The sequence below is a fragment of the Ailuropoda melanoleuca genome, chromosome 10 (assembly GCF_002007445.2).
Source record: "Ailuropoda melanoleuca isolate Jingjing chromosome 10, ASM200744v2, whole genome shotgun sequence".
NCBI classification, from domain to species: Eukaryota; Metazoa; Chordata; class Mammalia; order Carnivora; family Ursidae; genus Ailuropoda; species Ailuropoda melanoleuca.
In genome coordinates, this window is record NC_048227.1 from 28,538,197 (window position 1) to 28,565,463 (window position 27,267).

The window sequence follows — 27,267 nt, forward strand, 5'->3', positions numbered from 1 at the left end:
ACTCTTAATTCATACACCCTATAGGAAAACAGACATTGGGCTGTAGTTTCCCAGCCCCTGGTCCAGGTACTTAACATCAATCACCATTGACACTTAAATTTAAGGGTAATAGTTACAGAGCCATCAGTTTGTTTCAAAAAATTATGCCATTTAGCGTTTTCCACATTTAATCTTCAATGTGAAAAGCTTGAAATCTAAGGGAGGAGAAGATTTCCTTTCTTTGTTTTTGATTGACTGCGTTTTGGGTCTTGTAATGACACACTCTGCCCCCAATGTGTGTTGTCTGTTTCTCACTTCCAAATTGCCTCTGACTTGTCATACAGACATGGCCTGAGGTGACCGAGCCGCCTTACCCCCCTTGATGCCACTGCACTGCCTTGGGTCCACGCCTCAGTCCCACTGAATGTGTGATGCTTGGGAAAGCAATTTCACGAGCCGGAGAAGGGATGTCGAGAAGGTCACTGACAAAATAGTGCTCGAATGGAGTCCCACCCCATCAAGGGGCCTATTGGAGAGCAAGTGAAGTCCATTATTTTGTAAGAGCTTCCAAAAGCCAATTTATTTTAAAAGTGGATTATTGGTCACCCCAAAAGGAGAGTTACTGTTCTAAAAAGCATAGGGTAGTACCAGTTCCTGTTGGTTGTAACAGGGAACTCCTTGCAGTTCGCCCAGCACAGAGAACAAGGAAGTTTATCATCTCATGTCATAGACGGTTAGGCTCGGGTCAGGCTCTCAGCCAGGCCAGCTCCGGGATCAGGATCTTGTTGTGATTTTGCTCGCTGCCCCCCACCTGCCACTCCACGTGGCCCTTTCCTCAGATTGGACCTTCTCAGATGGCTGCCATAGTCCTGGATTTGATGCTCAGAAGTGACAGGGGTCTTTTTAAAAGAAATAAAACCTTTCCCAGGACCCCAGCAGCTATCCTCCCACAGTTCCGTGCCCAGACCTGGGCCACAGACTTGTTCCAGCCCCTAATGCTGGTGCCCTTAAGAGGAGAATTGTCACAGCTGCCTCGATCCTGGCTCTGGAAATGAAGCCTATGACCTCCCAGAGCAGGACATGTCCCAGAACAAAATCGGGATTGTTTTCAGCAAAGACAAAAAACGAAGGGCGTGGCTATTGGAAGACAGCCAGCATTGTCTCCCGTGGCCAGGAAGAAAGAACCCCATGTTCACACCTTATTTCAGAAACCGTGCTAGGAAGCATGTGTTCCCATTGTGCACTGAGCCTGTGCTCGGGGGGTTACACACAATCTCTGAAACTCACAGCAACTCCGTGAGAGATATATTATCGACCCTTTTTAAAATCAAGGAAATGGATGCCATGTGGCATATAAGTAACAGACAAGATTCAGAATCAGTGTTCCTTTCTCTGTCTCTGTCTTCCACCCTCTTGTTAATAATCACCAGGCCTTCACTGACAAGGAACGTGGTAATTCTTTTGTAGTATCAGAAAGTACTGGAATACTGATTTTCCTTAGGTAATATCTACAAAATGGGGAGATGGAGTTTCTCCATCCCAGAACCTACTAACATAGAGCTTGTGAGTTGCCTCAAGTTTCATATACTCATTCACCGTCCATGTGTCCATCTGCCCGTCCATCCTTCTGTCCATCCATCAACCAACAGTCATTTATAGAGCAGCAGCTCTAGCCTTTTCATTCTGAGGATGGATATCCAGTTAAGTCGATTTGCTCTCTGCCCTCACAGACCGGTCGGGGACACCAAGGTGGGCAGCCAGAAACCCCAGGACAAGAGTCGAGGAATGTGCAGGAATCAGGAGGAAAGAGAACCAGCTTGGTGCAGCTGGGCCAGGGATGATTCCATCCGGAGAGGAGCAGGCGGTGTCTTGAAGGATGAATGAGAGTGTCCCAGGCAGATGTGGGCAGGAAGGGAGCATTCCAGACACGGGGCAGAGCATGTGCCAGGGCCTCGAAACCACTCATGAGTGGAGCAAGACTCTGGTGGTTAGATGACAGGGAACAGGAGCTGGATCAGGACCATTAGGTGTTAAAGAAGCATGTAAAGGGTTTTTGTCAATCAAGTTTTGCATTTTAGAAAGAACAACCTTCCTCAGTCTATCCAGGATACATTTTCTCTTTTCCTGCCAGGTTTTGTTCAGGATGTCAGCATGACAGTCTGAAAACACTCCTTTCCAGACCCCCTTACACCTGGAATTTAGCAAGTGAGGCTTCCTGCAAAGCTTTTCGTTGGCCCGTTTCTCTTGTTCATGCTTGGAACTCAGACACAGCGCCTGGAAGCCCTGCAGCCATCTTGCAGTCTTGAAGACGAGGCTACAAGCGGAGGATAGCAGAGCAGAGAAACAGAAGGAACCAGTGTTCTTAGTGAGATCCTTGAGCCAAACTGTGCCCACCCTGGCCACCCGCCTCCTTTCTTTATATGGGGTGGATAAATACGTCATAGATAAATACAAATGCACCTTTCACTTGTTCAAGCCACTGACAGCCGACTGTCGTCCTGACACATGTGGGGTCAGAAAGGCGGTCCGCCGGGTGGGCAAGAGGATGAGGAGGACAGGCAGGCACGAAGGCTGTCCTTAGGGCAGAGAGCTGAAGAGGCTCTGAGCAGGCTCTAGCAGAAGAGCAGTGGGACGTACAGCCTGCACCCTGGAGCAGGTGACTGTGTGCGCTGTCCCCGGGAAGCCCACGGCAGCAGCGAGCACAGGGGGCGAAAGAAGTGAGTGAGTCAGGAGGAGAGGGCCTCAGAGCAGTCCAAGAACTCCGGGAAATGGCTCGGAGCCGTCACGGGTGGCATGGCTGAGGTCAGGTGGAGGCAGTGTCATCCCGCTGGACGACAAGGGCGTGGACAGAGCCCAGGGCAGACCGCCGTCTTAAGGGGCTCCTGGAAAAGCATGCCGTTTGGCTCGTGCCACAGTGCAGTCTGCCTGATTGCCATCTTTCTTTCTCCAGTCCTGAAATGAAATGGAAGCTGACTTTCTAAGGTTCTCACGTTTCAGTGGCGACAGCGCCCCTCCGAGACCTCCCGGACTGGAGTCCAAGCTAGAGCACTCTTTACCCCAGCACATTTCATCTTCGACACCCTGCAAAACATCTCCCTTCCTCGGCTTGCTGCCACCTCTGTCTACCTCCCTTGAGTATTTTTGGATGGATTTCCAGTTTGATACATGAACATGCCGTCAGTCAAAACAATCTTTTTAATGAGCCTCTTGTCCTGACAGCTGTGTTTAAGATAGGGCATGGAAGCCGGGTAATGGAAATCTAGAAAATCGTCCATTCTGGATTGAAACCTTAATGTGTGCCGCACACTGCATCTCACACACAAGCCCGCCATCTTCTTTTAAAAATAAAGAGGAAATTATGAATAGCGAGAAAGATGTAATTTGTGCAAATGAAAAAAAAAGATCTGATCAGATACTTAGAGAAGGCTGAGAGGAAGGTGTAATTATTGAGCATTGCCTGAGTACGTCACACGCAGCTTCCTGCCACGCAACCCTGGGCATGGCTCTGAGTGTCCCGTGATCTTTAAGTGACCCCGGGGGGTGGTCGATATGACTCCTGCCTTCCACACAGGGAAACTGAGGCTCAGGGAGGCTAGTGGACATGCTACACTTACACAGCTTGGTGATAGCAGACTGAGATTCGAGCCTGCATTCCCCTGACCCCTACCCCAAGCTGCCACTGCTTTTTTGGCAACCAAATATTAGTATGAATAAAACACAGCCCTCTGTCATATTCCACACAGGTTTTGAATTTCTGCGTCATTAGGAAGGGGAAAAATTAAAAAGTTGAGTGTAGCCTCCCCTGTAGATAAGAAGTGAGTCTGAATTTTGTGAGCGCATAATTAATTCTCGAGTCCAAGGCGGGAAGTAGGGCTCCTCTGCAGCCGTACTCCCCGGGGGTTTGGCTGTGTGGGTGGCCAGGCACCTGCAGGCCTTGGAGAGGAATGATTTCCCAGCAGTGCTGCTCTGTGCCCTGGATCGTCCAAGCTCAGGTGCTCCCAGAGGCAGGGGAGGCTCGTGTCCTCTAGCAGTGTAAGTGAGTCCAGTGGCTGGAAGTGGAAACGTCACATTAGAAACAGGACCTGGGCCCTTCTCGACTCCCTGGGTGTTGGCGCGATGACTCTGGCTGGCCGCTCTCTCCCCATCTGCTCTTCTTTGGGGCTTTTGTGGCAGAAGCACTTCCAACCTGATGAAGCTGAAAATGCACAGCCCTTGGTGCTCTCTGGGCCGCTTCTGTGCCATTGAGAATTACAGCTCCACCCTCCTCTCTCACCTGCTTGTAGTTTCAATTAAGAGGAGTCTTGAACAGGGAACAATATAATTTTTGTTGATTATTGTTGAGTTGAGGCCAGAAAAGTGTAATTTCTTGAGGGGAGGAATTTTTTTTAAAAAGAAAGAAAAAAAAATCTCTTGTGGTTATAGAGTATGAATGAGTTGGCCTTGGGTGAAGGTCATTTCAACAACCGGGCCATAGTTCCTACCCAATCAAAAAAAAGGAAAGAAAGAATCCCAAGAGGAGGCTGTGGATCCTTAAAACAAGCCAGATGTTTCACGACACGTGAGCCAGACATCTGGGCAAATGCCTGAGGTAACCAGATGTTTGCGGCTACGTAGCACCCACAGGAGAGGGGAAGGCACGAACCCAGGCTTCCAGTAGCGGCCCCGCCCAGGAACACCTGGTGCCGCCATAATGAAGTCCTCACCAGCCAGCTTTGGCTGCTCACCCCCCATCAGCAAGCTGGGTCCCAGCTCCCGTAGGAGACGATGCAGCCCTCTCCCCAGGTCAGGTTGCACAGAGCAGGGCCTCTCGGCTCAGGTGCTCCGTACACCTGGGAGCCTCTTTCTGTGCTAATGATCCTGCAGCAAACAGATACAGATGGGCTCCTCCCCTGAGACCTGCCGGAGTGGCTGGGCTGTGAGACTCCTTCCTCCCAGGAGTGGTTTGCTCCCAGGTCCCCAGGGGCTCTTGGAGAAGTTCTGCTAACTCTGAGCTGCTCCAGGTACCTGAGCAGTATGCAGAGCTGAAAGGCGCTGAACCCACCTGGCCTCCCAGTTTAGAATGATCATCTGACAGCCTAGATTTTTACATACTGGAAATACAGTTTCCGGGATTTTATGGGGAGGTTCTGAGATGGAGCTGTTGTATGTCCTGAGTGGAACAATGAAAAGATACAGTGTGGAGTGAATAAAAGCAAGTTGCAAATCCACAGATGGCATACCCCATTTTTGTGAAATTGTGTGTATTTGTATATACGTGTATTGCTACAGACCTGTATCTAATACCTGTATTATCAGTACAGACAATTTAAAATGTCTGGACAACACACACGGAACTAAAATGGGAAGAGAAAGTTCAAGAGATTTTCCTGCCCCCTCCTTTTTTTCATGCTCTGTATTTTTACGACATTTGATTTTATTTTAGTAAGCTTGCATTGCTTTTTTTTCTTCTGACTTTTTATTCAGAAATATTTTAAAGCTTACAGAAAAGTTGCAAGTAAAAAGAACACCTATATTCGTTTTACCCAGATTTATCTAGCGTGTTACCCCAGTAGCTTTTTTTTATTTTTTGTGAGAGGTATTGCAAATACATATATATTTTTCTGATCTGTTGGAGGGTAAGGTGCATGCATCATGTGTGTTTGTTTTATTATCCCTTCTTACACAAAAGGAGGGCTACTGTGTATGCTTTTTGCACTTGATTCACATAATTTTTCTTGGCTGTCATTCTCTATCAGTTCATGGAGATCTTCCTGACTTTTCCTTACAGCTACACTGTGTGTGTACCATAGCTTATTCAACTGCTTCTCCTAAGGCATGCATTACTTTTGAAGGCAGAAACACAATAAAGATAAAAGAGTGGAAAGGAAATTTTAAAGGCACCGAAAAGAGCAAGCTGAAGCTCTTAAGAGAAAGTCTTTGTTATTTGTAAGGTAGGTGGGGCTGTGGGAGAAAGCAGCAGCCAGGAGCCCTTGGGCGGCCCTGGGACTCACAGAGAGAGTAATAGAGGCGTCAGGAGATCCAGCTGACCTCCTTAGGTCAGTGTCTGAGGGAGGCTCCCTGGAGCAGGGGCGTGAGGACACAGGACAGGGCAAGGAACAAAGCTAATAAGCAAGGATATGTGCTCAGGGTTTCAGCCTAATCCAGCTGAGCTCCAGAGCACGAATCACACCACAGAGGTGGACCCCCGCCTTGAGGCAGGGGGGGCCATGTCCTCCGGCCCCCACATACAGTAATCCATTTTAGGGATGTGGAAAAATTAAAAATAATACACACAATGAGGCTTGTTTACGGTGCCTAGCCCATAACAGATCCTCAAAAAATGATAGCTATTCCTATTATGGTCATTATTCCCTTTCTTTCCCTCCCCCACCGCACCATAATGGCTTTATTGACATACCATTACCATTAACATACAGTACAATTCACTTATTTAAAGCGTACAGTTCAGCAGTTTTCAGTCTATTCACAGAGTTGTGCATTCACCACCACGGTCAATTTTAGAACATCTGCATGACGCTGTAAAGAAACCCTGCACCCTTCTGCAGCCACTTCCCATTTCCTCCCTCCCTGCCCTAGAAATCTACTTTCTGTCACCGTAGATGTGCCGATCTATTCTGGATATTTCATATAATAGGACCCCTGTGCCACATGGTCTAGGGGCTGACCTTTTGCACTCGGGTCATTCATTCATTGGCTCTGCCCCCCCACCACGGTGTTGGTTTAGTTGTTCAGGTCTCAGGAGCAAGGCAGCTGTGAGCAGTTAGCAGTCAACCCTCCCGGCAGCAGCCAGATGCACCAGCCTGCACAGGGGCCTGGTGGGGACACCGACAGCATCCACCAGCGTAAAACCTGTGAAAGGGTTTAGTTAAGAGTAAGAGGACAGGGATTATCCAACATGATTAAAGAAAAAAAAAGGAGGATAGCAGTTACTCAGAATTTCTGGATAAACGTGTGTTGTTTTAGACAGTCTCCCTTTTAATCTTCAAAAGGCTCTTCCTCGTAAGATCACCAAGGAATGAAATCTCATTGACCAAACTCTCACACCCTTGGTGGGAATTTAAGTTGCTTTCTTTCCTTAAGGATAATTTCACAGTCATATCCAAAGTCTAAACTATGGGACTATGGAAGATTAGAATTTTCCCCTGTGATCAGGAATAAGGAAAGCTTGCCTGTTTTCACCATTCCTATGTAACAGCATATTGGAGGTTCCAATCATTACAAAAAGCAAGAAAAAGCATAACAATCAGAAAAGAAGAAATAAAACTGTCCCTATTTACAGATGATATGATTATATACTTAGAGAATCTCAGGAATTTACAAAACAGTTATTAGGATAAATGAATTTAGCAAGGTCTCCGGGTATCAGGTTAATAGACACAAGTCAAGTGTATTTTTATATGCCACCAACAAACACTTGTCAAATGAAATTGTAAAAATAATTCAATTTGCAATAGCAGCAAAAAACGTAAAATACCCAGAAATAACAAAGGACATGTAAGACTTCTGCCCTAAAAACTATAAAACATTGCTGACATTAATTAAGGAAGACCTAAGTAAATGAAAAGATAGACCATGTTCATGGATTGGAAGACTCTTGTTAGGGGCACCTGGGTGGCTCAGTCGTTAAGCGTCTGCCTTCGGCGCAGGGCGTGATCCCAGAGTCCTGGGATCGAGCCCCACATCAGGCTCCTCTGCTGGGAGCCTGCTTCTTCCTCTCCCACTCCCCCTGCTTGTGTTCCTTCTCTCCCTGGCTGCCTCTCTCTGTGTCAAATAAATAAATAAATAAATAAAATCTTAAAAAAAAAAAAAAGGAAGACTGTTGTTAATATGGCATTTTCCCCAAATTGATCTGTAGATTCAACATAATTCCAGTCAAAATTCCTGCAGTTTTATTTTGGGTAGAATCTGCAAGCTGATTCTAAAATTTCTGTGGAAATGCAAGTTACCTAATAGCAAAGTGATTTTGAAAAAGAAAAACAAAGTTGAAAGACCTACCTTACCTGATCTCAAAAAGTAACTGTAAGCCTACAGTGATCAAAGCTGGCATTTGGTATTAAAAGATAAACAGATTAATGGAACAGAAAAGTGAGTTTATAAATAAACCCAAACATATATGGTTAATCACTTTTCATCACACGTGCTGAGGCAATTCTGGAAATAGCCCCAGGACCCATCAACAGTTGAATGGGTAAATAAATTACAGGATATCCATACAATGAAATATTACTTAGCAATAAAAAGGGTGAACTCTTGATACATACAGTAATATGGAGGAATCTTTCAAAATCATGCTACATGCAAGAAGCCAGACAAAAAAATATTGCAAACTATATGATTCCATTATATGAAATCCACATCCATCTATAGAAAGAGAAAGCAGGTCAGACGTTGCCTGGGCCAGGAAGGAGGGAGTGAGTGATTCCCTAGAAGTGTGAGGAAACTTTTGGGTAGTGGGGTATATTCATGATCTTGGCCTTGGTGATGGTTTCTAGGTGTGGACATGTGTTAAAATTCAAATATATGAAGTTTACGGTTCTTCAGTTGTACTTGACGCTGTACCAAAAAAGTGGAGGTATTTTCTGACCCAGCAGTTGAGCTTCCTTGTAAAATGTGGAAAGTATTGATCCCAAAGCCGCCATCTTTGTTTGTACTTGTGGTGTGGTTATTTTTGCTCTGCAAAAAGGATTTGTGTTTGTCACGTGATAGTAATAATTCAGTGCTTCTGTTAAATATTCAGTGATTTAATCATTGATATTATAATGGCTTTAATTCATTAGGAGCCTACTGTGTGCCAGCCATAGTATAGCTGTTTCTCATAGCAGCAGCCTCACAGGGTAGCTGTGATTACCTCCATTGTTCAGATAATGAAACTAAGGCCATTCAGTTAGAAAGAGCCAATGCTGGGATTGGATTTCCACATCTGTTCCACGCCAAAATGGCTCTACTCAGTATGGTAGCCACAAGTGGCTGGTCCAAATTGAGGTGGGTTCTAAGTATAAAATACGTACTGTATTTTCCTGAGTTGGTATGAAAATAATGTAAAATTTGTAATATTTCATGTATTGATTATATGTTGAAATAATATCTTGAATATTGGGTTAAAACACATAACCAAAATTAATTTCACCTCTTACTGTTTACTTGTTAAAAGACAGCTACTAGAAAATTTAAAATTACACAAGAGGCTCACAGTTATGTTTCTCTTGAGCAGGACCACTTCAGATCCTTTTCCACTGCGCATTGTCTGTATAAAGGACAACTAGAATGTTAATTCAGCAGCATAGATTTATATTTATTGAGCGTAAACTGTATGTTGGTTGAATTTTATAATCTCTCTAATAGCCCATTAGACATTTAATTTGAAGCAAAAATTGTCAGCACACAATTTTTTTAATATTTTAGATCTGAGTTACTTTTTTAGTGGAAGGATGTGGACACTCTTAGTTTCGAGTAAATATAGAAGTCTCTTTCTGACCATTACTACAAATGCTCTGAAGTATTATATAATTGGGTAATTGTTTATAGAATAATTTTGTGTTCATTAAACCAGTGTTCTCTGTTGGGCAAATGCACTTGTCTTCCCTGGTCAGAATGGCATTCATAGTTTTACAACTACAAATTACTGTTTTCTTTGTTGTCTTCTTTATTTGTGAGAAGTACAGAAAGAAAATTCTAATTTTTGAAGGATTGAGAAATTGTGGCTGAACTTTGATTACCCAAACGTATTTTTTCTAAGATGATAGGCTTTTTTTTCTCCCCGTTACTGGGGGTGGCCCTCCTCTCGTTTTTGTTAATAAAGTTTTATTGGATCACAGCCATGCCCACATGTTTACATAACTGTGAATGGTGGCTCCTCCCATGCTATGGAGGAAGGCAGAGTTGAGTAGTTCCACAGAGATTGCATGGCCTTAAAATACTTACTTTCTGACCCCGTACAGAAAATGTTTGTAGACCCCAGGTCACTTAAGTTAACGGGAATTTGGGGATGGGAAGGTTTGGATTCATGAAAGGCTGGAACTGGGGGTGATGGGGTGCTTTGATGCTCTCACCATGAGGAGGAGGAGGATGCAGGCTTGGACTTGGCACCTCACTAGTCTCCATTCCAGCCAGTGGTCAGTCCGGCCCCCGTCTTTGCCGCCCCTGCCCTCCAGTTGAGCCAGACTCTGATCTGGAATCCTGGTACCACCATGCACTCCCCTGGAAAACTCGTGGAAGAATTTCTCCCATGTCACACATCTGGTGAGGATTCAGAAGCACAGAGAAGGAATGGGGGTGCCCGTGGGTGGTGGTGGGTCAGCAGCAGCCGTGTGGTGGTTACGTAGCTCCTGCCTCCTCGACACCCCTGACCCACCTGGCCTGTCTCTCGGGTGTGCTTTCTTTCCCTCCACTTGGCAGGTGTTTGGTTAAGAGCGCCGACTCTGGGGCCAGACCCCTGGGCTCTGATCGCAGACCTGCCAGGGACAGGCTGAGCGGGGCAAGCACGGAATATGTCTATGTCTGTTTTCCTCATCTGCCAAACTGGGATAACAACTGTGCCTTCTTATTGGGGAAATTGTGGGGCTCACACGATTTAAAAACATGTGAAGTTCTCTTCAGAACAATGTCCTGTAGTGAGCACTCCATAAATATCACTTATTATTATTATTACCACAAGAATCATTATCCTACTTCAAGTCCCAGCGTAGATACAAACAAAGAACCGACAGAAGTGGAGGGTATGACTTAGGTCAAAGCCGCCCCCTCCAGGAAGCCTTCTTACTGGGCCTGCAGTGCCGTGATCCTTGGAACCTCATACCTCTAAGTAATGGGTGAAGAGCATCTGCTTCTGAGTCAGCCTGGTCCAGGTACAAATCCTGGCTGTGTGACCCCAGGCACGTCCCTTAACCTCTCTGGCAACTCAAAACCCTAGCCCAATAGTAAAGAACCTCTTACGTAATGAGTCAGGTGGGCTGTACCCCGATCTTGGATTAGCAGCTGCTGGCAGGGGCCGCTGTCTCAGGGCCCGCCTCTCGGCAACCTGTTGATGAAACTCTTTACCTGCAGCAAGGATCATTTGTACCTGTTTTCTGTCCGTTCACACCAAATTTTTTTTCCTTTTTTTTTTTTTTTAGTGAGTCACTTTTTTTCCTTACCACTGAGGCAGAATTGAGTGACTAATGATTTACAACAGTTTTCACTGTCACAGCTGACAATGTAAAGATGTGTACCATTGTCATAAATGTATAGTCAGGATAAAAACAAAAGCGGTCCTGAAAATTCAAATTTGTTTGCGCTTTCCAGGCTTAAGTAACACAAACGCATTAAGGAAGCCAGTTTTTAATATTAAAATTGTCCTGGGGGACATCCCGGGTTCTGATTGCTTTGAGGCAAGCTTCCAGTATTAGAATATTAAATTATATGGAGATTGCATTCCCATCCTCTGATTGATTTGAAATGAATTTGAATCACGACAGCTTAAAAATAGCTTTTACAGCGTCTTTATGACTTGATACCACGGAGAAATAAACATAAAGCTCACACCACAGAAGCTGTCTTCTGTTGACGTGCAGGGGGCTGTCTTTTGTTTGGGAATTCTTCTGGCAGTAATTTAAGAAGATGCTTGTCATCTCCTTACAGCAGTTCATAATTCAGAAACAATCTATACGTAATACTCAATTAAGGAACCACAGAGGCATGTCGGCCCCAGATGACTAATGAACAGCCAGAATGGAAATTCTGCACAACTCTTGAAAACACCGCTAAAATCAATCCCCCCGTCAGGGAAACCATGATTTATTAATGCATTCCTTACCTGCCTTGAGTTGCGAATCAATGCGTCCCCATCACAAGCTAATAGAAAGCAGAGATGGGTCCTCGTGGCCTGTCGGCATAAAAGGGGCAGGATTGGAACTTGGGCGGGAGACTGTGCTTTGGCAGGCAAGCATGTGGTGTCTGTGTCCCACTTCAGCAGTGAGCTGCGGGCCCTGCCCGGGAGGAGCCCCAGGGGTTGATGAGCACCTGCTACGTGCTGGGTGCTTGCCCCCGGTTCCGTGCTCTTTTTCAGACCTCTCTGCCATCCGTGTGACAGGTGTTAATCCTTATTCATGTCACAAGGGAGGCAGTGGAGGCCTCCAAAGGGCAGCGGCCTGCCCGAGCTCCCCAAAGAAGAGAACCACAGTCTGCAAGGCCGGTTCAGCACTTGGGCTCTGACGTGAGTTTTCCAGCTGCAGAACTTTGTTTCTTCTCCCAGCCTCAGCTTTCTCATCTGTAAAAAGGAGGTGATTCGTTCGAGCCTCTGTTGGGAGGATTCAGCGAGATGATGCTTGGAAAGTCCTTAGGATCCTGCTGCTGTCCTCCTTCCAAGCCATCCTCATTCCACTCTGCCTCAATACTGCCCTTACTTGAAGGAGGACTTGGAGAATATAATTGGGATTGAGAACTGCTGGACTTCCCAGGAGGTGGGAAATAGAAACTCCTACTATCAGCCACCAGGCTGCTTCTGGCTCTGGTTCCAGGCCGGGAAGAGGCTCTCTCACATACCTCCTCCAGTCTCATCCCTTGTGTTTCAGTTTTCACTGGGCCAGCCAGGAATGGCCCAGAGCCCTGAACTCTGCACCAGAACCCGGCAGAGTGGAGAGTGGTTCGTACCCTCCTCTGTTTGACACAGACAGACGGCAGCCTCCTGCCCGACCGTCCCTTTGTACACTTACTCCGTGGCCTTTCCATGGTGTCTTATTCAAGACTCCAAGATCTGAAGTTCCTCATGTAATAGTGGGGGTGGGGAGCTCTCCAGCCAGAGGGGAGGCTATTCTAAACACAGTGGCCCTGCTCACTGACAGTCTCTTCAATCTTTATTGCTCGTCCTCTTAGGTATCCCTGCTAATGCCACAATCCTCATCCGGCCACATTTGCTGTGACTTGGGACATTAACAATAAATGGTGAGCCCTGAGGGGTTTGCGGTGGGAAGACAGCACACATACCGCAGACCAGCGCAGCTGTCCGGAGTCCGCCGAGATCTGCTGGGAAAGTTCTGCAGGTCACTCGAACAGCCCCATTAATGCTCCTGTCTCTGTGGACGCCAATAAATATGGCGTGAAACTTGAACATAAATGAGTTTTTACAGCTAATTACAGCTAATGTGAGCCATTTTCAAAATTACCAAACGTTCCTTCCAGAATATTAGTTTGCAACTATGAATTAGGCATAGAGAGCCAAATTCCATGCACATAATCTAGTACACAACAAAATAATAACAACACTAAGTGGCTTCTGTCTGGCCTTGAGGAACTCCCCGAGGCCGGTCTAACGGCACAGGCTCTCACTGGGCCTCCAACGGCGCAGGCCATGAAGCTTTGAAACCCCAGGAAGGCTGTGGAGGAAGCAGTCACTTCCATGGTCCTCTGGTCTGTGTGGTCAGGACTGTTCCATCTCCAGTTGTGGCGAGGACCACAGTACGAAAGAGTAGAAAGTGATGCCCCCTCGCTAATCCCAGCCCTCCACCCTTCCCATGAAATCACCAGTGTCAGCAGTGGGATTGTATCCCAGTGCAGCTGGGGGCGACAAACACACATGCACACACCCTCTTCTGCACACGCTGTCTCTGTTTTACAAAACCAGGATCCCACAATACTTTAACATCTTGTTCATACTTAATAATATATTTGGTGCCTTTCAATGCCAGCACATGTATATCTACCTCTTTTAAAAAATACACCTGCTTTAATTTATCCAATCCTCCCATAGATGAACATCATAATCAGTGCCTCGGTGGACACTGGAGTGCGCATTTATGCCCCCAGACGCAACACACCTACATCTGTGGATTCTTCTCTGGGTATTTCTGAAGGATACATTTCTACCAAAGTGGGGGTGGCGGGTCAAGGGGAACACGTAGTGAAATGTGAGAGAATAGCACCTCATTACGCCCTGAAATAAGTTATATCTGTTTATATCCTAATAACAGTAAATGGAAATAGCTGTTTCCCGCCACCCTTGGCTGCCCCACTTAGAGAAACCTGGGTGCCCTTGCTTCCCATCCCTGGGTGTGGACCTCAGCCAGCAGACGGCCACACCTGCCCGCAGGTGTGTCCCCGCGCCTGCTGCGAGCCCTGGTGGCTGTAGTCACAATGCCCTGTTCAGTCTCCCAGAAGTAGCTGCCGTAAACATATTGAACACCTTCCCTTCAGACCTTTTTGAATCTTTGTCAAATGCAAACAGTTCCATCACCACGAGGATCCCTTCTGCCGTCCCCCTATGGGCCCACCCGCTCCCGACCCCCTCGCCCACTGTGCCTAACTCCTAGCAGCCATGTCTGTAATTTCGTCATTTCATGAATGCTACATAAACGGAATCATACACAGTGGAAACTTCGGCGCTTGGCTTTTTGAAGGAGTGGTATTCCGTGGCGTGTAGCCGTAGACCCCACGGAAGGACATGCACATTGCTTCCCATTCCTGGCTGTTACAAAGAAAGCTACTGTATACATCCATATACAGATACTTGAACATAAGTTCTCATTTCTCTGGAATAAACGTCCGAGAGTTCTGTTGCCGGGTCATACGGTAAATGCAAGTGCAGTTTTATGAGGAACTGCCAGGCTGTTTGCCAGCGTCTCTGTACCGTTTTATCTTCCCACCAGCACTGCAGGAACGATCCCGTTCCTCTGCACCAGACCCAGCATTTGCTGTCAGGAACATTTTAAAATTTCGTGTTTGATTTTTTTTGTTTGTTGTAGCTATTCTGATTTTTCTTCCCCCGCCTCTTTGCTGATTGAAAGCTGCATATTCCATTTTGGTTCTTTCGGAAATTATCTGTATGGGTTTTTTAAATAAACTTTTAAATTTTAGAACAATTTCGAATCTATGTAAAAATTACAAAGATAGTACAGAGACTTCCCTTACACCCTGCCCCTAGATTCCCCTGTTATTAGTATCTTACCCTAGTATGGTACGTTTGCTACCATTAATGAACTGATATTGATACACTTTCAGCAATGAAAGTCCATAATCAGGTTCCCATACTTTTTTTTTTTAAGATTTTATTTATTTATTTGACAGAGATAGAGACAGCCAGCGAGAGAGGGAACATAAGCAGGGGGAGTGGGAGAGGAAGAAACAGGCTCATAGAGGAGGAGCCTGATGTGGGGGCTCGATCTCAGAACGCCAGGATCACGCCCTGAGCCGAAGGCAGACGCTTAACCGCTGTGCCACCCAGGCGCCCCCCCCATACTTTTTACCTAATGTCCTCTTTCTGCTCCCAGATCCCATCTAGCATAGCACACCTCATTTAGGCATCACACCTCCTTAGTCTCCTCTGCGATCTGACAGTTTCTCAGAATCCCCTTGTTTTGATGACCTTGACAGTTTCGAGAAGTACTGGTCAGGTATTCTGTAGAATGTCTCTCTGTGGGGATGGGTCTGATGGTGGTCTCATGCTGGAGTCCTGGGTTTCGGGGAGGAGGACCACACAGATGTAAAGTGCCGTTTGCATACAGTCATCAAGGTGCATCAGAGGTGCATACTAGCAACCTGCCTTCCCGTCCCTGGTGATATTTGGCCAATGTCTCCACTGTAAAGTTACTCTTGGAAGGAAGTCCACATGCACAGTCCACACCTTCGAGGTGGGGAGTTACGCTCTACCTCCTTGAGGACGGAGTATCGATGTAAATTATTTGTTCTTCTATATGGGAGATTTTGTCTCTTTTCCCCACATTTACTTACTTATTTATATTACTTTGGGCTCATGGATTTATTTTTTATACTTCGGGTTATAATTCACGAGTATATTTTGTTGCTTCCCTTGCTGACATTTGGCTGTGGGAGCTCTTCCCGTTGATGCCTGTGTCCCTCTGACACACCCCTGTTAGCGCGAGTTTTTGAGCACTTCCTTCCTTTCTCGCCCAACAAGATGCTCCAGGCTCATCTTGTGTATTTCCTGCCCCAGCCCCACAGTCAGCCATTTCTTTGAGCACCCTTTATTGGAGAATGGTATTAGAAACCAAGATCTGGACACTAGGTGTGCTCATGGCCAGTATGTGCCCTTATTTCTGGGCACTGACAGCTGACAGAGCAAGGGAGTATGTGTCGGTATACTAACTTGTGTCTGTACACATCTATACATGTTTCTCTGTGTCATTATCTGTTTTTAACACAGTATTAAGGTAAACATGAGTTCATACTGATGTCTCCACCTCTCATCACTGTCACACAGGTCATTCTGGCCTCCTCCCTTTCCCATACATTTTTTTGCATTTTTTTATTGAGCTATATCATAAAATTTGCACTTTTCAAGTATAAAATTCAGTGGTTTTAATATATTCACAAGGATGTGCAGCCATCACCACTGTCTGATTCCACACCATTGCCATTCCACAAAGAAACACTGTGCCCATTAGCAGTCCCTCCTGCTTCCCCCTGTGCCCCCCTGCCAGCCCCTGCCAAACAGTAACCTTCTTTCCATCTCTGTGGAGTTGCCTGTTCTGGACATTTTGTATAAATGGAATCATACAGTGTGAGGCCTTTTGCATCTGACTTCTTTCACTGAGCATGATGTCTTCAAGGTCAGTCCATGTTGGAGCATGTGTCAGTGCTCCTCCGTCCTTTTGACAGCTGGTTAATCTTTCGTCATATGGAGCTGCCACATCTTGTTCATTCCTCAGTTCAGATGGACGTTTAGGTTCTTTCCGCTCTTTTGGCTACTATGAATAATGCTGTTGTGATCACGCACAAGTTTTTACATGGCTGTGTGTTTTCCTTTCTCTGAATGGACACCTAGGAGTGGAACTGCTGGGTCACATGGTGGCTGTATGTTTAACATTTTAAGGAACTGCCAAAGTGTTTTCCAGAATGGCTGCACCATTTTACATTTCCACTAGCGCTCTACAAGGGTTTTAATGTCTCCAAATCCCTGTGAACACTTGTTATTTTCCATCTTTTTGGTGATAGCCATCCTAGTGGATGTGAAATGAAATCTCATTATGGTTTTGATTTTCAATGCACTGATAATTAGTGACATTGAACATTTTTTCATATTTTTAGTATTCATCTCTTTGTATTCTCTGGATGTTAGACCTTTATCGGATAGATTATTTGCAAATATTCTTTCCCATTCTGTGGGTTATCTTTTCATATTGTTGATGGTGTTCTTTGACGCACAAAAGCTTACAATTTTGATGAAGTACATTTTGCCTACTTTTAATTTGGTTGCGTGTGCCCAAACATTTTTAAGAAGTATGTTAATTATGCATTTTTTGTAGCAAAATATAATTATTTTCATCTTCCTTCCAAATATGACAGTAGCTTTTATGTGCTTTAATTATCCATTGAGCTTCCCATCTTGACATTCTTGAGCTTCAGTTTTACTTTTACATTAAAAAAAATCATAATGGTTTTCAAAGAAAATCAGTAGTTAATTGAATTTACCAAAATATTTTTATCAGTGTTAGCTCGTCACTGTTTTTTAATATTTCATCCCTTCCTTGCTGAAATGTATCTCCTAATAATTCTTTCAGTGAAGGTTTGGAAGTGGTAAACTGTTCGTCTTCATATGCCCCAGCATGTATTTCTTTTGCCCCTTGACTTGAATGATGGTTTAGCTGGGTATAGAATTTGAGGTTCATAGTTGCTTGCCCTCAGTGCTGGAAGGCATTACTCTTTGATTCTGTTATTGTTGGGGTGTCTGCTGTTGAATTGTCATTCCTTTGTTATGTTTTTGCCACGATATCTTTTTAGGGTTTTTTTGTTGGATGCTCCACAGTGTCGCCATGATATGTATCCGTACGAATTGATCTTTATTTATTCTGCTTAGAATTTTGTATCTCAAGACCCATATATTCCTTCATTTGGAAAATGCCCAGCAGTTGTTTCTTCAAGTTATTCTTAGTATTATTTCCTCCTTTCTCCTGTTGCACCTTCTCTTAAGCATCCATTGATACCTCTTAATCCATTCTTTGGGCCCTTTGAACTGTGTGCTCTGATTGCTTGTGTCTGAGTCTCTGTGTTGACTTTTGGTTGGTTCAGGGCCTCAATTCTGTCCTTTAGTTCACTGATTTCCTCTCTAATTAGTGTCCAGTTTAGAATTTATCCCATTTATTGAGAGTTGTCTTTGTGTTCTGTTTTAATGGCTATCTTTAATGGCCACTGTCTCTAAGCTTTCATTACCAGTTACTCTCGTTGAATTCATGCCTATTTTGTTTCATAACATCTGGTTCTTTTTTATAGATATCAGTCTTTATTAAGCACTTTTTGATGGCCTAAACATATTCATTTTAAATGTTTTCAGGCAGTTTTATATCATTCATTTCACCTGGAGTGAATTCATATTCCTGATTGAGGAGTCTATAGACTGTCTTAGGTAGTGTGAGATTTCTTCACAGGTGATGGGATTTTTGTTTTTTTCAGATTCAATTTGGTAAGAGGTAATTTCAGCTTTGGTTTTTGCTTCACTTTCTCTCTTGATTAGCTTCTCCTTGTCGAGTGATTTAGGTCACCTCCACCCCAGCCCCCGCCTAGGACCAGGTCTTATAGTAGAGCTTGAGGGCCCTTGCCCACAGTAACACTGAAAAAACATGTCTCATTTCCTAGGCTTGAGCCTCTGTCTGTCCTTCATTCCTAGACCCATAGATTGCTACAAGCCCTAGCCCAGTGCTGTGCTGGAGACAGCTCCGACTCAGTTCATGAAAACCAATTATTAAATTTTAAGGAATTTTGTGAGCTCCTTGTTAAACAATCATTACTAAAAATTAAATTCTGCAAACTCACCCATTAAATAAATCATATTAAAAAGCAAAGGTAATAAATACTCAAAACTGATTATTTTCTAATTATCTTGCTGCGTGTTGCTATTACCGTGCTGGCAAGGTAGCCCCCAGCTTCTGTGTCTCTGTGGTAGAAGTGTTATGTAATGATGTGCTACCAGGCATCTCTTCCCGTGTCTGGGCAGCGACGTCACATCGATAATTTGAAATCAGCCACCCTCCGAGTGTTCACCCCACGGAAATTCGTAAACATTACAAATTGGTTCTCTTTAGTTTCCTGGAGTGCCGGTTAGAACACCTGCACACCGTGCCCTAGCCCCAGGCAGCAGGCAGCGATGGTTTTCTGCACCCTCTTTCCATAAACAGAGGTTCCCACGCCAGCCCTCTTTCAAACAGGCCGGGCTTTATTTCCTCCTGTCACAGAAACTGCTTGCAGGCTCTGTTACCCTGCAGGAGCTTACCTCCCAGCAGCACTGTAACCCCACTCATTACTCTTTCTGCCTTGTTTCTCATCCACGGAGCTCTTTGTTTTGATTTTGAGGCTACTTATGTCCTTTGGTTTTCTTTTTGAGATTTTATCCATCATGGCTCTTGAGCGTGGAGCGGAGGACGTACAGTAAATGTTGATCATGCTGTGCTATCTTGATTAGAGCTCCAAAAACATTCTTTTTTGTAGACATTTAACTTCCATCATATGGCTGTTTATACAGGCCTCAAAATATTTCCTTCCACTTTCTGTATCTCTCCCAAAGTCAGTCACTTTATCTTCTCTCTTCTTGTTCCCCAGCACTTTTCTTGTACCACTGATGACAGGTGTGTTAATATGTTGCATCAGTGAATTATCCTTGAGAGGATTCTGGATGTCACATATGCAGCCTTCTTGTTTATTATGCACTGAGTAGTATTATCCATTTAATTTCATAACATACTGTATTGCTCCCAGAAGGAAGCCGTGAGCCCCCAAGTTCCCTAAATGGAAATCCTTGGCCCCCTAATGTCTTGTTCCCTCCCCCGCAGGTGTCACAGCTGTGTTCTCAGGCCACTACCACAGGAATGCGGGGGGCACCTACCAGAACCTCGACATGGTGGTGTCGTCGGCCATCGGATGCCAGCTGGGCCAAGACACCCACGGGCTCCGAGTCGTGGTGGTCACCGCCGAGAAAATTGTTCATCGATACTACAGTTTGGATGAGCTGAGTGAGAAGGGGATAGAAGACGATCTCATGGGCCTGATGGAGGAAAAGTGACTGCCACTGACAGTCTGTTCACAGTTCACTTCCACTGGCTTTTTACTTTGCCAGAAACAGCAGCTGCATACCACCCCCTGTTGAAATATAAAAGTATTCCAGGCAGCGTTGCGGATTTATGTCCTTTTGCATAAATCAGAGAGCTAGGTCCTATCCTCCTATCCTAAGTTATATTCAGAGTAGAGCTGCCCTCCCTTTAAAAAAGAGGGGAGTGGGGGAAGCCTGAAAACAAAGGAATAAATGATATTAGAATCTCGCTGTGTCTTGTTTGAGTAAATTCTCCTTATGATGTGTTTCTCAGCTCTCCGTGGTGAAATCCATTGCTTCCCGGTTGCGTATGGTAAAAGTCTACCTGTCGACCTCCATCCCACCTTGATACCCAAGCGTGGTCTTTGATAATTCTGTGAACAAGCTGCATTTGACTGCATTAGATTGTGTTCACGACTTCCAAAATGCTACACAAAATGAAGGTCGTCGCCTTTCCTTCCTAACAAAACAAATCGTTGCATCCCATTAGCAGAGCTCTGTGGGCTTCTTTTTACAAGGAACCGAGCAGACAACATTTGTCTTAAATTTTGAGACTTCTGGTATTGTCCACGATGCAGTAGATACTAGTCAAAGTTGAATTTGCCTTCTGGGTGATGAGAAAAGCCTCCTTGGCACACAAATTGGCCATCTCTAAAAACTCATCCCAGAGACTAGCACTGAAGCCCCAAAGCGCCACCTCTCAGGCCGCCCGCAGCACGGTTTGAGTTCGTTCACGGTCACACCCCGCGGTGCAGGAGCTCCACAGACTGGCGTTCTCGTGGGGTGGGAATGGCCCCCCATTTATGAGTCTCTTCACGGTGTCTACTTTGTCAGAACAAGTGGGAATCGATGCAGAGTTCTGAAAGGCAATACAGCAGAAACTCTGGCGTGGCAAAAATGGTGCCTTCAGCCCTGTGACCTACGTTGGCGCCAACTTTGATGAAATGAATGGGGGGCGGTGTCCCTTGACAAAGGCGCGGGGGTGGTTTACCATCAGCATTGTTCTAATGTAAGTTCGTTGGCCGGGGCTTCTCTGCAGCTGCTGACCGCTGCGCGATCGTGTCTGTCGCCACGGCAATCCGTCCTGCCGGGAAAATTTCACAGTGCCGGGCGGTAGCGTTGCAGGCCGACCCAAACGACTGGTTACCAATGAACTGCAAAGTCCATTAAGTCCAAAGACTTCCTTGTTAAAAAGTTTTAGTCAATGTAGCAAGACCGTGAGAAATTAAATAGAAGGATAATTGGATATGTAAATTCATAAGGAACAAAAGACGAGAAGTTAATTATACTACAGGCGGTGATGCACCATAGCTCATTGTGTCGTGGCACAAGAAAATTAGAATTTTTCAAAATTAGAATGCTCCCGTTTTAGTATTTTGCCGCAGTCTCGCTTGGTGTTCATTCTTCTCGACAGCAGGTGTGGATTTAAGAGGTCAGGAACAGGAGTTGAGTAAAAGGTAATAAGCGACGCGTCTGAGGCCTGGGATGTGCTGACTTTCAGATCAGATGCCAGGATCGTGAATGCAGATGTGGGGCTGCTGGGGGCACAGGGAGGAGGAATCCCAGCGGACCGACAGAGCCCTCTCTTGTATGACGTGTGCAGGGTGTTCAGTAGACTGGGGCACCTGGGTTGGGGGGAGGATATGGAGATAATTCAAAGTCATGGAAATGAAACTTCTAAGTCTCCTTCCCCACAAACCTAATATGTAAAGGAATTGATTCAAAACACAGCAAAGATATGCAAAGAATAGGGAACCCTTAAAATTCTCACCATTTTTTTAAGTAACCAGCAATATTCCCTAATGCTGGTTAGTTCAAAAAGAAATTATTTTGTAGATGAGCGTGTGTCGTTCTGGTAATAGCTATTTACCAATGCATTCACTTACGATTGCTTTTTCTTTAAAAAAAAAAAAAAAGCACATTAAAGAATAAGTGCATTATGCTGTGGAAGACAATAAAATCCTCCATGCTCGTGAGTGCTATGGTGTTGAATGTTTATTATGTGCTAAGTAGATTTTAAGTGCTTTGACTCAGAGAGGTGGGGCCACTTGGCCAAGATCACAGCTCTCATCAGTGGGGAAGCAAGGATTGAGATGCAGGCAGACCCAGCAGTCCAGCCGATATTCCTGCAGCTCTCTCAAGGCAAGCAGTGCCACCAACAGTCCCCTTCCAATTCATCCTTTTAATTGAGGGTGGAAATAGGGGGGCTGCTAAAAGGAAAAGTTTATTTAAGGAGATCTAAAATTGAGTTGTCAAGACTCAAGTAGGTTTGTGGACAAAGGTAAGGAGACACCTAACTGCGTTCACCTTTTACGATAAGTAAGTTTATCTCTAGAATTCAGTCATGTTTCCTCTGAGGTTGGAGAATGGCGAGGGGTGGGGGGTTGGGCAGTGTCTGTAGTAAACCTTATGGAACTGAGCAAACAGAGAGAATGTTTCATAATATCTTGTAATTTTCAGCATTACAAGGTTGTCAGTCCTTGATAGAGAGTTGCAAGGCAAACCCTAGTTTTAAGCCTGAATAATACTAGGACCATTTCCCTTATGTACTGCAAAAGATACCGAGTTACATATAACTATAGAAACTCCATACACATAATACAGCTTAATATTATCGTCTGTATTCTCATTGAAATCTTTGGAGAACAATTACCAAAAACGTCATTTGCATTTACTTGAACTCTTAATACTTATTCCCCAAGTAGTGCCTAAAAACAGCTCTGCGCAGCCGTGAAATTCAGTAGCAATATTGTATTGAGCTGGGGGGAAAGGAAGACTTAGGAATAAATTGTCAAGGCAAGTTCTATTAAAAGCTTTCTGTAATAGACACCAGGGATTTCTTGATTTCTTGTCCACATAACCTTAGCAGTTTTGGTTGCACACGCAAGGGATAGTCCTTCACAGGTAATATTGATTTTTTTTTATAACTTCATAAAATACTGTCTTATGTCATTGGAGAGTTCTTAGGGATATATATATATATAATGGAGGATTCTTGGAATAATAATAATAATGACTTCTAACATCTTTCTAGAAAAGATTTTACTGATTGAATTCTCTTTTTCCTTCAATGGGCTACTGCCATTATTTCTTGACCATTAGACATTACACATACACAGATATATACAGATTGGATTTTTCCTTTAGATAAAACCTAAAGGACCTATGTAGACTTTTAAAAACCCTATGTAAATAAAGTTGATTGAACATGAATAATCCCAACTTACGTTTCATCATCTGTTCTGATAATTGTCTTTAAAAAGTCATTTTCTGGGGCTCCTGGGTGGCACAGCGGTTAAGCGTCTGCCTTCGGCTCAGGGCGTGATCCCGGCGTTCTGGGATCAAGCCCCACATCAGGCTCCTCTGCTATGAGCCTGCTTCTTCTTCTCCCACTCCCCCTGCTTGTGTTCCCTCTCTCACTGGCTGTCTCTATCTCTGTCAAATAAATAAATAAAATCTTTAAAAAAATAAATAAAAAATAAAAAGTCATTTTCTTCACAAAAGGAACTTGCACCTCTGCTAGAATAAAGTTCGGAGTCCTCCCTGTGACTCCCCAGGGCCCGTTCACTCTGCCCCAGACCTCCTCTCAGCTTTGTCTGTATGGCCTCTCCCGGTAGAACGTCCCACCGCCCTTTGTACTTGATGTTTCTTCTGATGGGAACTGGCTTCTGTCAGCGTTTTGATCTCAGCCCGACTGTCACTCCCCACAGTGGCCTCCTCTTCGCACCTTCTCTGTGGGTATGCTCCTCACCCTCAGGTGTGGCCCTGTTCATCCCCCTCATGGCGCACCACGAAGAGATTTGCTGGGTTCATGACCCTCATGTGTATTCGCTACCAGCGTGCAACCTTCAGAGCAGCAGGGACCTGGGCTGACTCACTGGCCATTCTCCTCCAAATACCTAGAACTGTGCCTGGTGCGTGGGGTAGGGGTGGGGCTGCTCATGAATACTTGGCAGTGAGTGTGGGAGAAATAAGGTAAGCAAGTATATATAGGAATACTTCATTATCGATGTCAACACTCAACAGGGGAGGAAGGAGGGAGAGGAGGCCACATTCCTAAGCCTGTGTAGTTCTGTTGGGATTGTCCTCGAAGTCAGGTATTGTCAACAAGCCAGCAGATAACTGGCAGCATCACTGTTCACTTTGGTTCCCCACTCACAGTGAAGGAATTGGGGGTAATGAAAGAGATGTCCTTGACTCTTAGTAATTCTAAGCCCGGCTCACTGAATGAATACTGTGCCAGTAACCAAAGCAAGTCAGCCCAGAGAAGGGTCTGATTCTAGATTAAACGTTATATGGGAATATGTAAAAGAGAGGGCCAGAAATATAAGTCTGGGACTCAGAAGAAGTAAGTGAGAAGTGCATCTTGGAAGTGCCGCTGGAAGAGGTTATGTTCCATGAATGACATTCTTGACAAAATTTGGCAGCACTGGAGGAGACCTGAGGACAGTACCCTAAAGCAGGCTTTTAGGGAACATTTTTGTTTCCACAAAAGAAGGTAAAGTTGGAAGCTAGCAAGGAGTGAAGGGAAATCTTGCTGCGAAGTTCAGACTTGTGCACACTGAACAAACAGGGACAGGAATTGGCTCCACGTGGAGTTTAGTGCTTTAAGCCCCCCATAGACCAGTGCTCTTGTGCATTAACTACAATTTTTTTAAAAAGCTACCTGGTGATTTGGAGAGTGAACAAAACCGGGGAACAGAAACCTTCCCCTCTCTCCTCCACCCCACACTTTGCCCTTGTAGAGTAGCACATTAGGGATGGATAACATTGTTAACAAAAAATCCACCATCTGCTTGCCAGAGAAACCAGGGAGAGAATCCCGGGTCATTGGAAAGGGAGGAATCCCAGAGGGGAGACAGCTGATTAGGAATCTCCTAGTGCTGTACGTGAACCTCACACAAATCTCTGTCTCACCCCTAAGTATGAACGAGCAGAACAGACAGGGCAACAAAAGCCCAAAGAATTGAATAGGATTTGCCAAGTCTAATCAAGTTAATTGCCTGCCGATGCGAAAACAAAAACAAAAACAACAAAAAAACCCAACCAAACAACAACAACAACAAAAACAGACCTCAGTAATCTTCAGAGGAATATAACAGAATCCCAATTCTCTACAACATAACGTACACAATGCCCAGGATGCAATCCAAAATCACTTGTGCAAAATAAGCAAACAAAAATAACAAGAAGATGTGAGTTACTCTCAAAGGAAAAGACAACCAACCCCAAGATGCCCCAGATGCTGGAATTACTGCACTAGAACAGGAAGTAGCTATGGTAATGCTCAATGAAGTAATGTGGAAAATATGCTTACATTGAATGACAGGGAAGTCTGTCTCTTCTGAAAAATAGAATGTATAAAAATAATCAAATGGAAATTTCAGAACTGAAAAGATACAGAATCTGAAATTTTAAAATTGGATGGACTTAATATCAGAATGGGGATGAGTGAACATGAGGAGAGGTGAATAGAAATTATCTAATTTAAAGGCAAAGAGAAAAAGGGTTGGGGAAAAAAAAAACCTTCAGGAATCTTGGGACAATGTCAGAATGCCTAATGTACAGGTAATATATATCCCAGAGAGGAAAGAAATAATGGAGCAGAAAAATATTTGAAGAAATTAAAGCCAACAGTTTCCCTTATTTGGTAAAAGACAATAATTTGCCAATTCCAGATGCTCAACAAACACAGAAAATATGAACTATAAACCAAAATATCACCCAACTGGATTTTATAAAGACTCTGTTCTTCAAAAGACACCACTAAGGAAATGGAATGCAGGCCACGGGCTGAAAAATATATTTGCAACACATTCATCAAATAAAAGACTTGCATCCAGAATGCGTAAAGCTCTCACAACTCAGTTTAAAAAATAGTTAATAAAAAAGTGGGCAAAATACTTGAACAGACACTTAACAAAAGCAAATATACGAATGGCCAATAAGCCCATGACAAATGCTCTACATCACAGCCTGCATGGAAGTGAAAATTAAAACTACAGTGAGACACCATCTGGCTCTCACTAGAATGGCTGAAATGGCAAAGACGAACAATACTCAGTGATGGCAAGGATGGGGTAGGACTCCAACTGCAGTATCAGGATTTACAATAAGAAGTACATACTGGGGGGCGCCTGGGTGGCACAGCGGTTGGGCGTCTGCCTTCAGCTCAGGGCGTGATCCCAGCGATCTGGGATCGAGCCCCACATGGCTCTTCTGCTATGAGCCTGCTTCTTCCTCTCCCACTCCCCCTGCTTGTGTTCCCCCTCTCGGCTGGCTGTCTCTCTCTCTGTCGAATAAATAAATAAAAAATCTTAAAAAAAAAAAAAAAAAGAAGTACATACTGGGTTTTCGTCCTTGTCTCTGGCAGAGAGTTCCTAAAGCTCTGGGAATCTCCTAAGTGCCAAGAGAGATGAAGCCCCTCCCAACCACACCTGAGTTTGTGTTAACGAGGTGACTTTTGGCAAGCTCCTAAGGATGGGGCTGGTTGTGAGGAGGTTGAAGTGTTAAGAATTTCCTGCTCCCTCTCCCGTCCTCCGGGAAGTGCAGGTTGGCTGGAGTTTGAATAAATCACCAAATCAACCATTTGGTGATGACTTAATCCACTGTGCTTATATAATGAAGCCTCCATAAAAAAACAAAGAAATGGGGTTCAGGTTGATTGCAGATTTTACACATGGAGGTGCTGGGAGGGTGGTGTACCCAGAGAAAGCATGGCAGCCCACACCCCTTTCCACGTATCTTGCCCTATGTGTCTCTCCCTCCTGGCTGTTCCTGAGTTCTATCCTCTCCTAATAAACTGGTACTCTGGTAAGTGAAATATTTCTGAGTTCTATGAGCCACTTTAGCAAATGAACCAAACCCCACGAGGGGGTTGTGGGAACCTCTAGTTTATAACTGACCAGTCAGAAGCACAGGGGACAACCTGGACTTGCAGCTGAAGTGGGGAAGGGGACAGTCTTGTGGGACTGGGCCCTAGGCTGTGGGATCTGACACCATTTCCAGGGAGAGAGTGTCAGAATTGAGGTAACTTGTAGGACACCCAGCTAGTGTTGCAGAATTGCTTGGTCATGGGCAGGGGGTGGGGGTGCTGGAGGAGGGAGGTGGGAAACCCACACACTTTGTAACAGAAGTGTCAGGAGCGAATGGTCTGTGAGTAGTGAATAAAGGAAGAGCGTCTCCTGCACCTGTACTCATATACATTCTAGTTGGGAGTATTAAATGGTACAACCATGTTAGAAAATAGTTTGGCAATATCTTAAAAAATTCAGTTCCAC

General features: G+C 44.7%; 1 protein-coding gene across 4 annotated transcripts in view; it reads left to right on the top strand.

Moving 5' to 3' along the window:
• The window catches only part of CPPED1 (calcineurin like phosphoesterase domain containing 1), a 195,418-nt gene that overhangs the window by 90,268 nt on the left and 77,883 nt on the right, over window positions 1-27,267 (top strand). For 2 of the 4 annotated variants that reach the window (XM_002918068.4, XM_034670361.1), the window contains exon 4: window positions 19,731-20,217. The exons of 1 other annotated variant lie outside the window; for it this stretch is intronic. In XM_002918068.4, coding sequence (XP_002918114.1) covers window positions 19,731-19,960 — 230 coding nt within the window. In that variant the 3' untranslated portion in view covers window positions 19,961-20,217. Of the gene's footprint in view, window positions 1-12,828; window positions 13,037-19,730; window positions 20,218-27,267 lie in introns of those variants that run through there. One more of the 4 variants, XM_019798393.2, reaches the window with a different exon arrangement.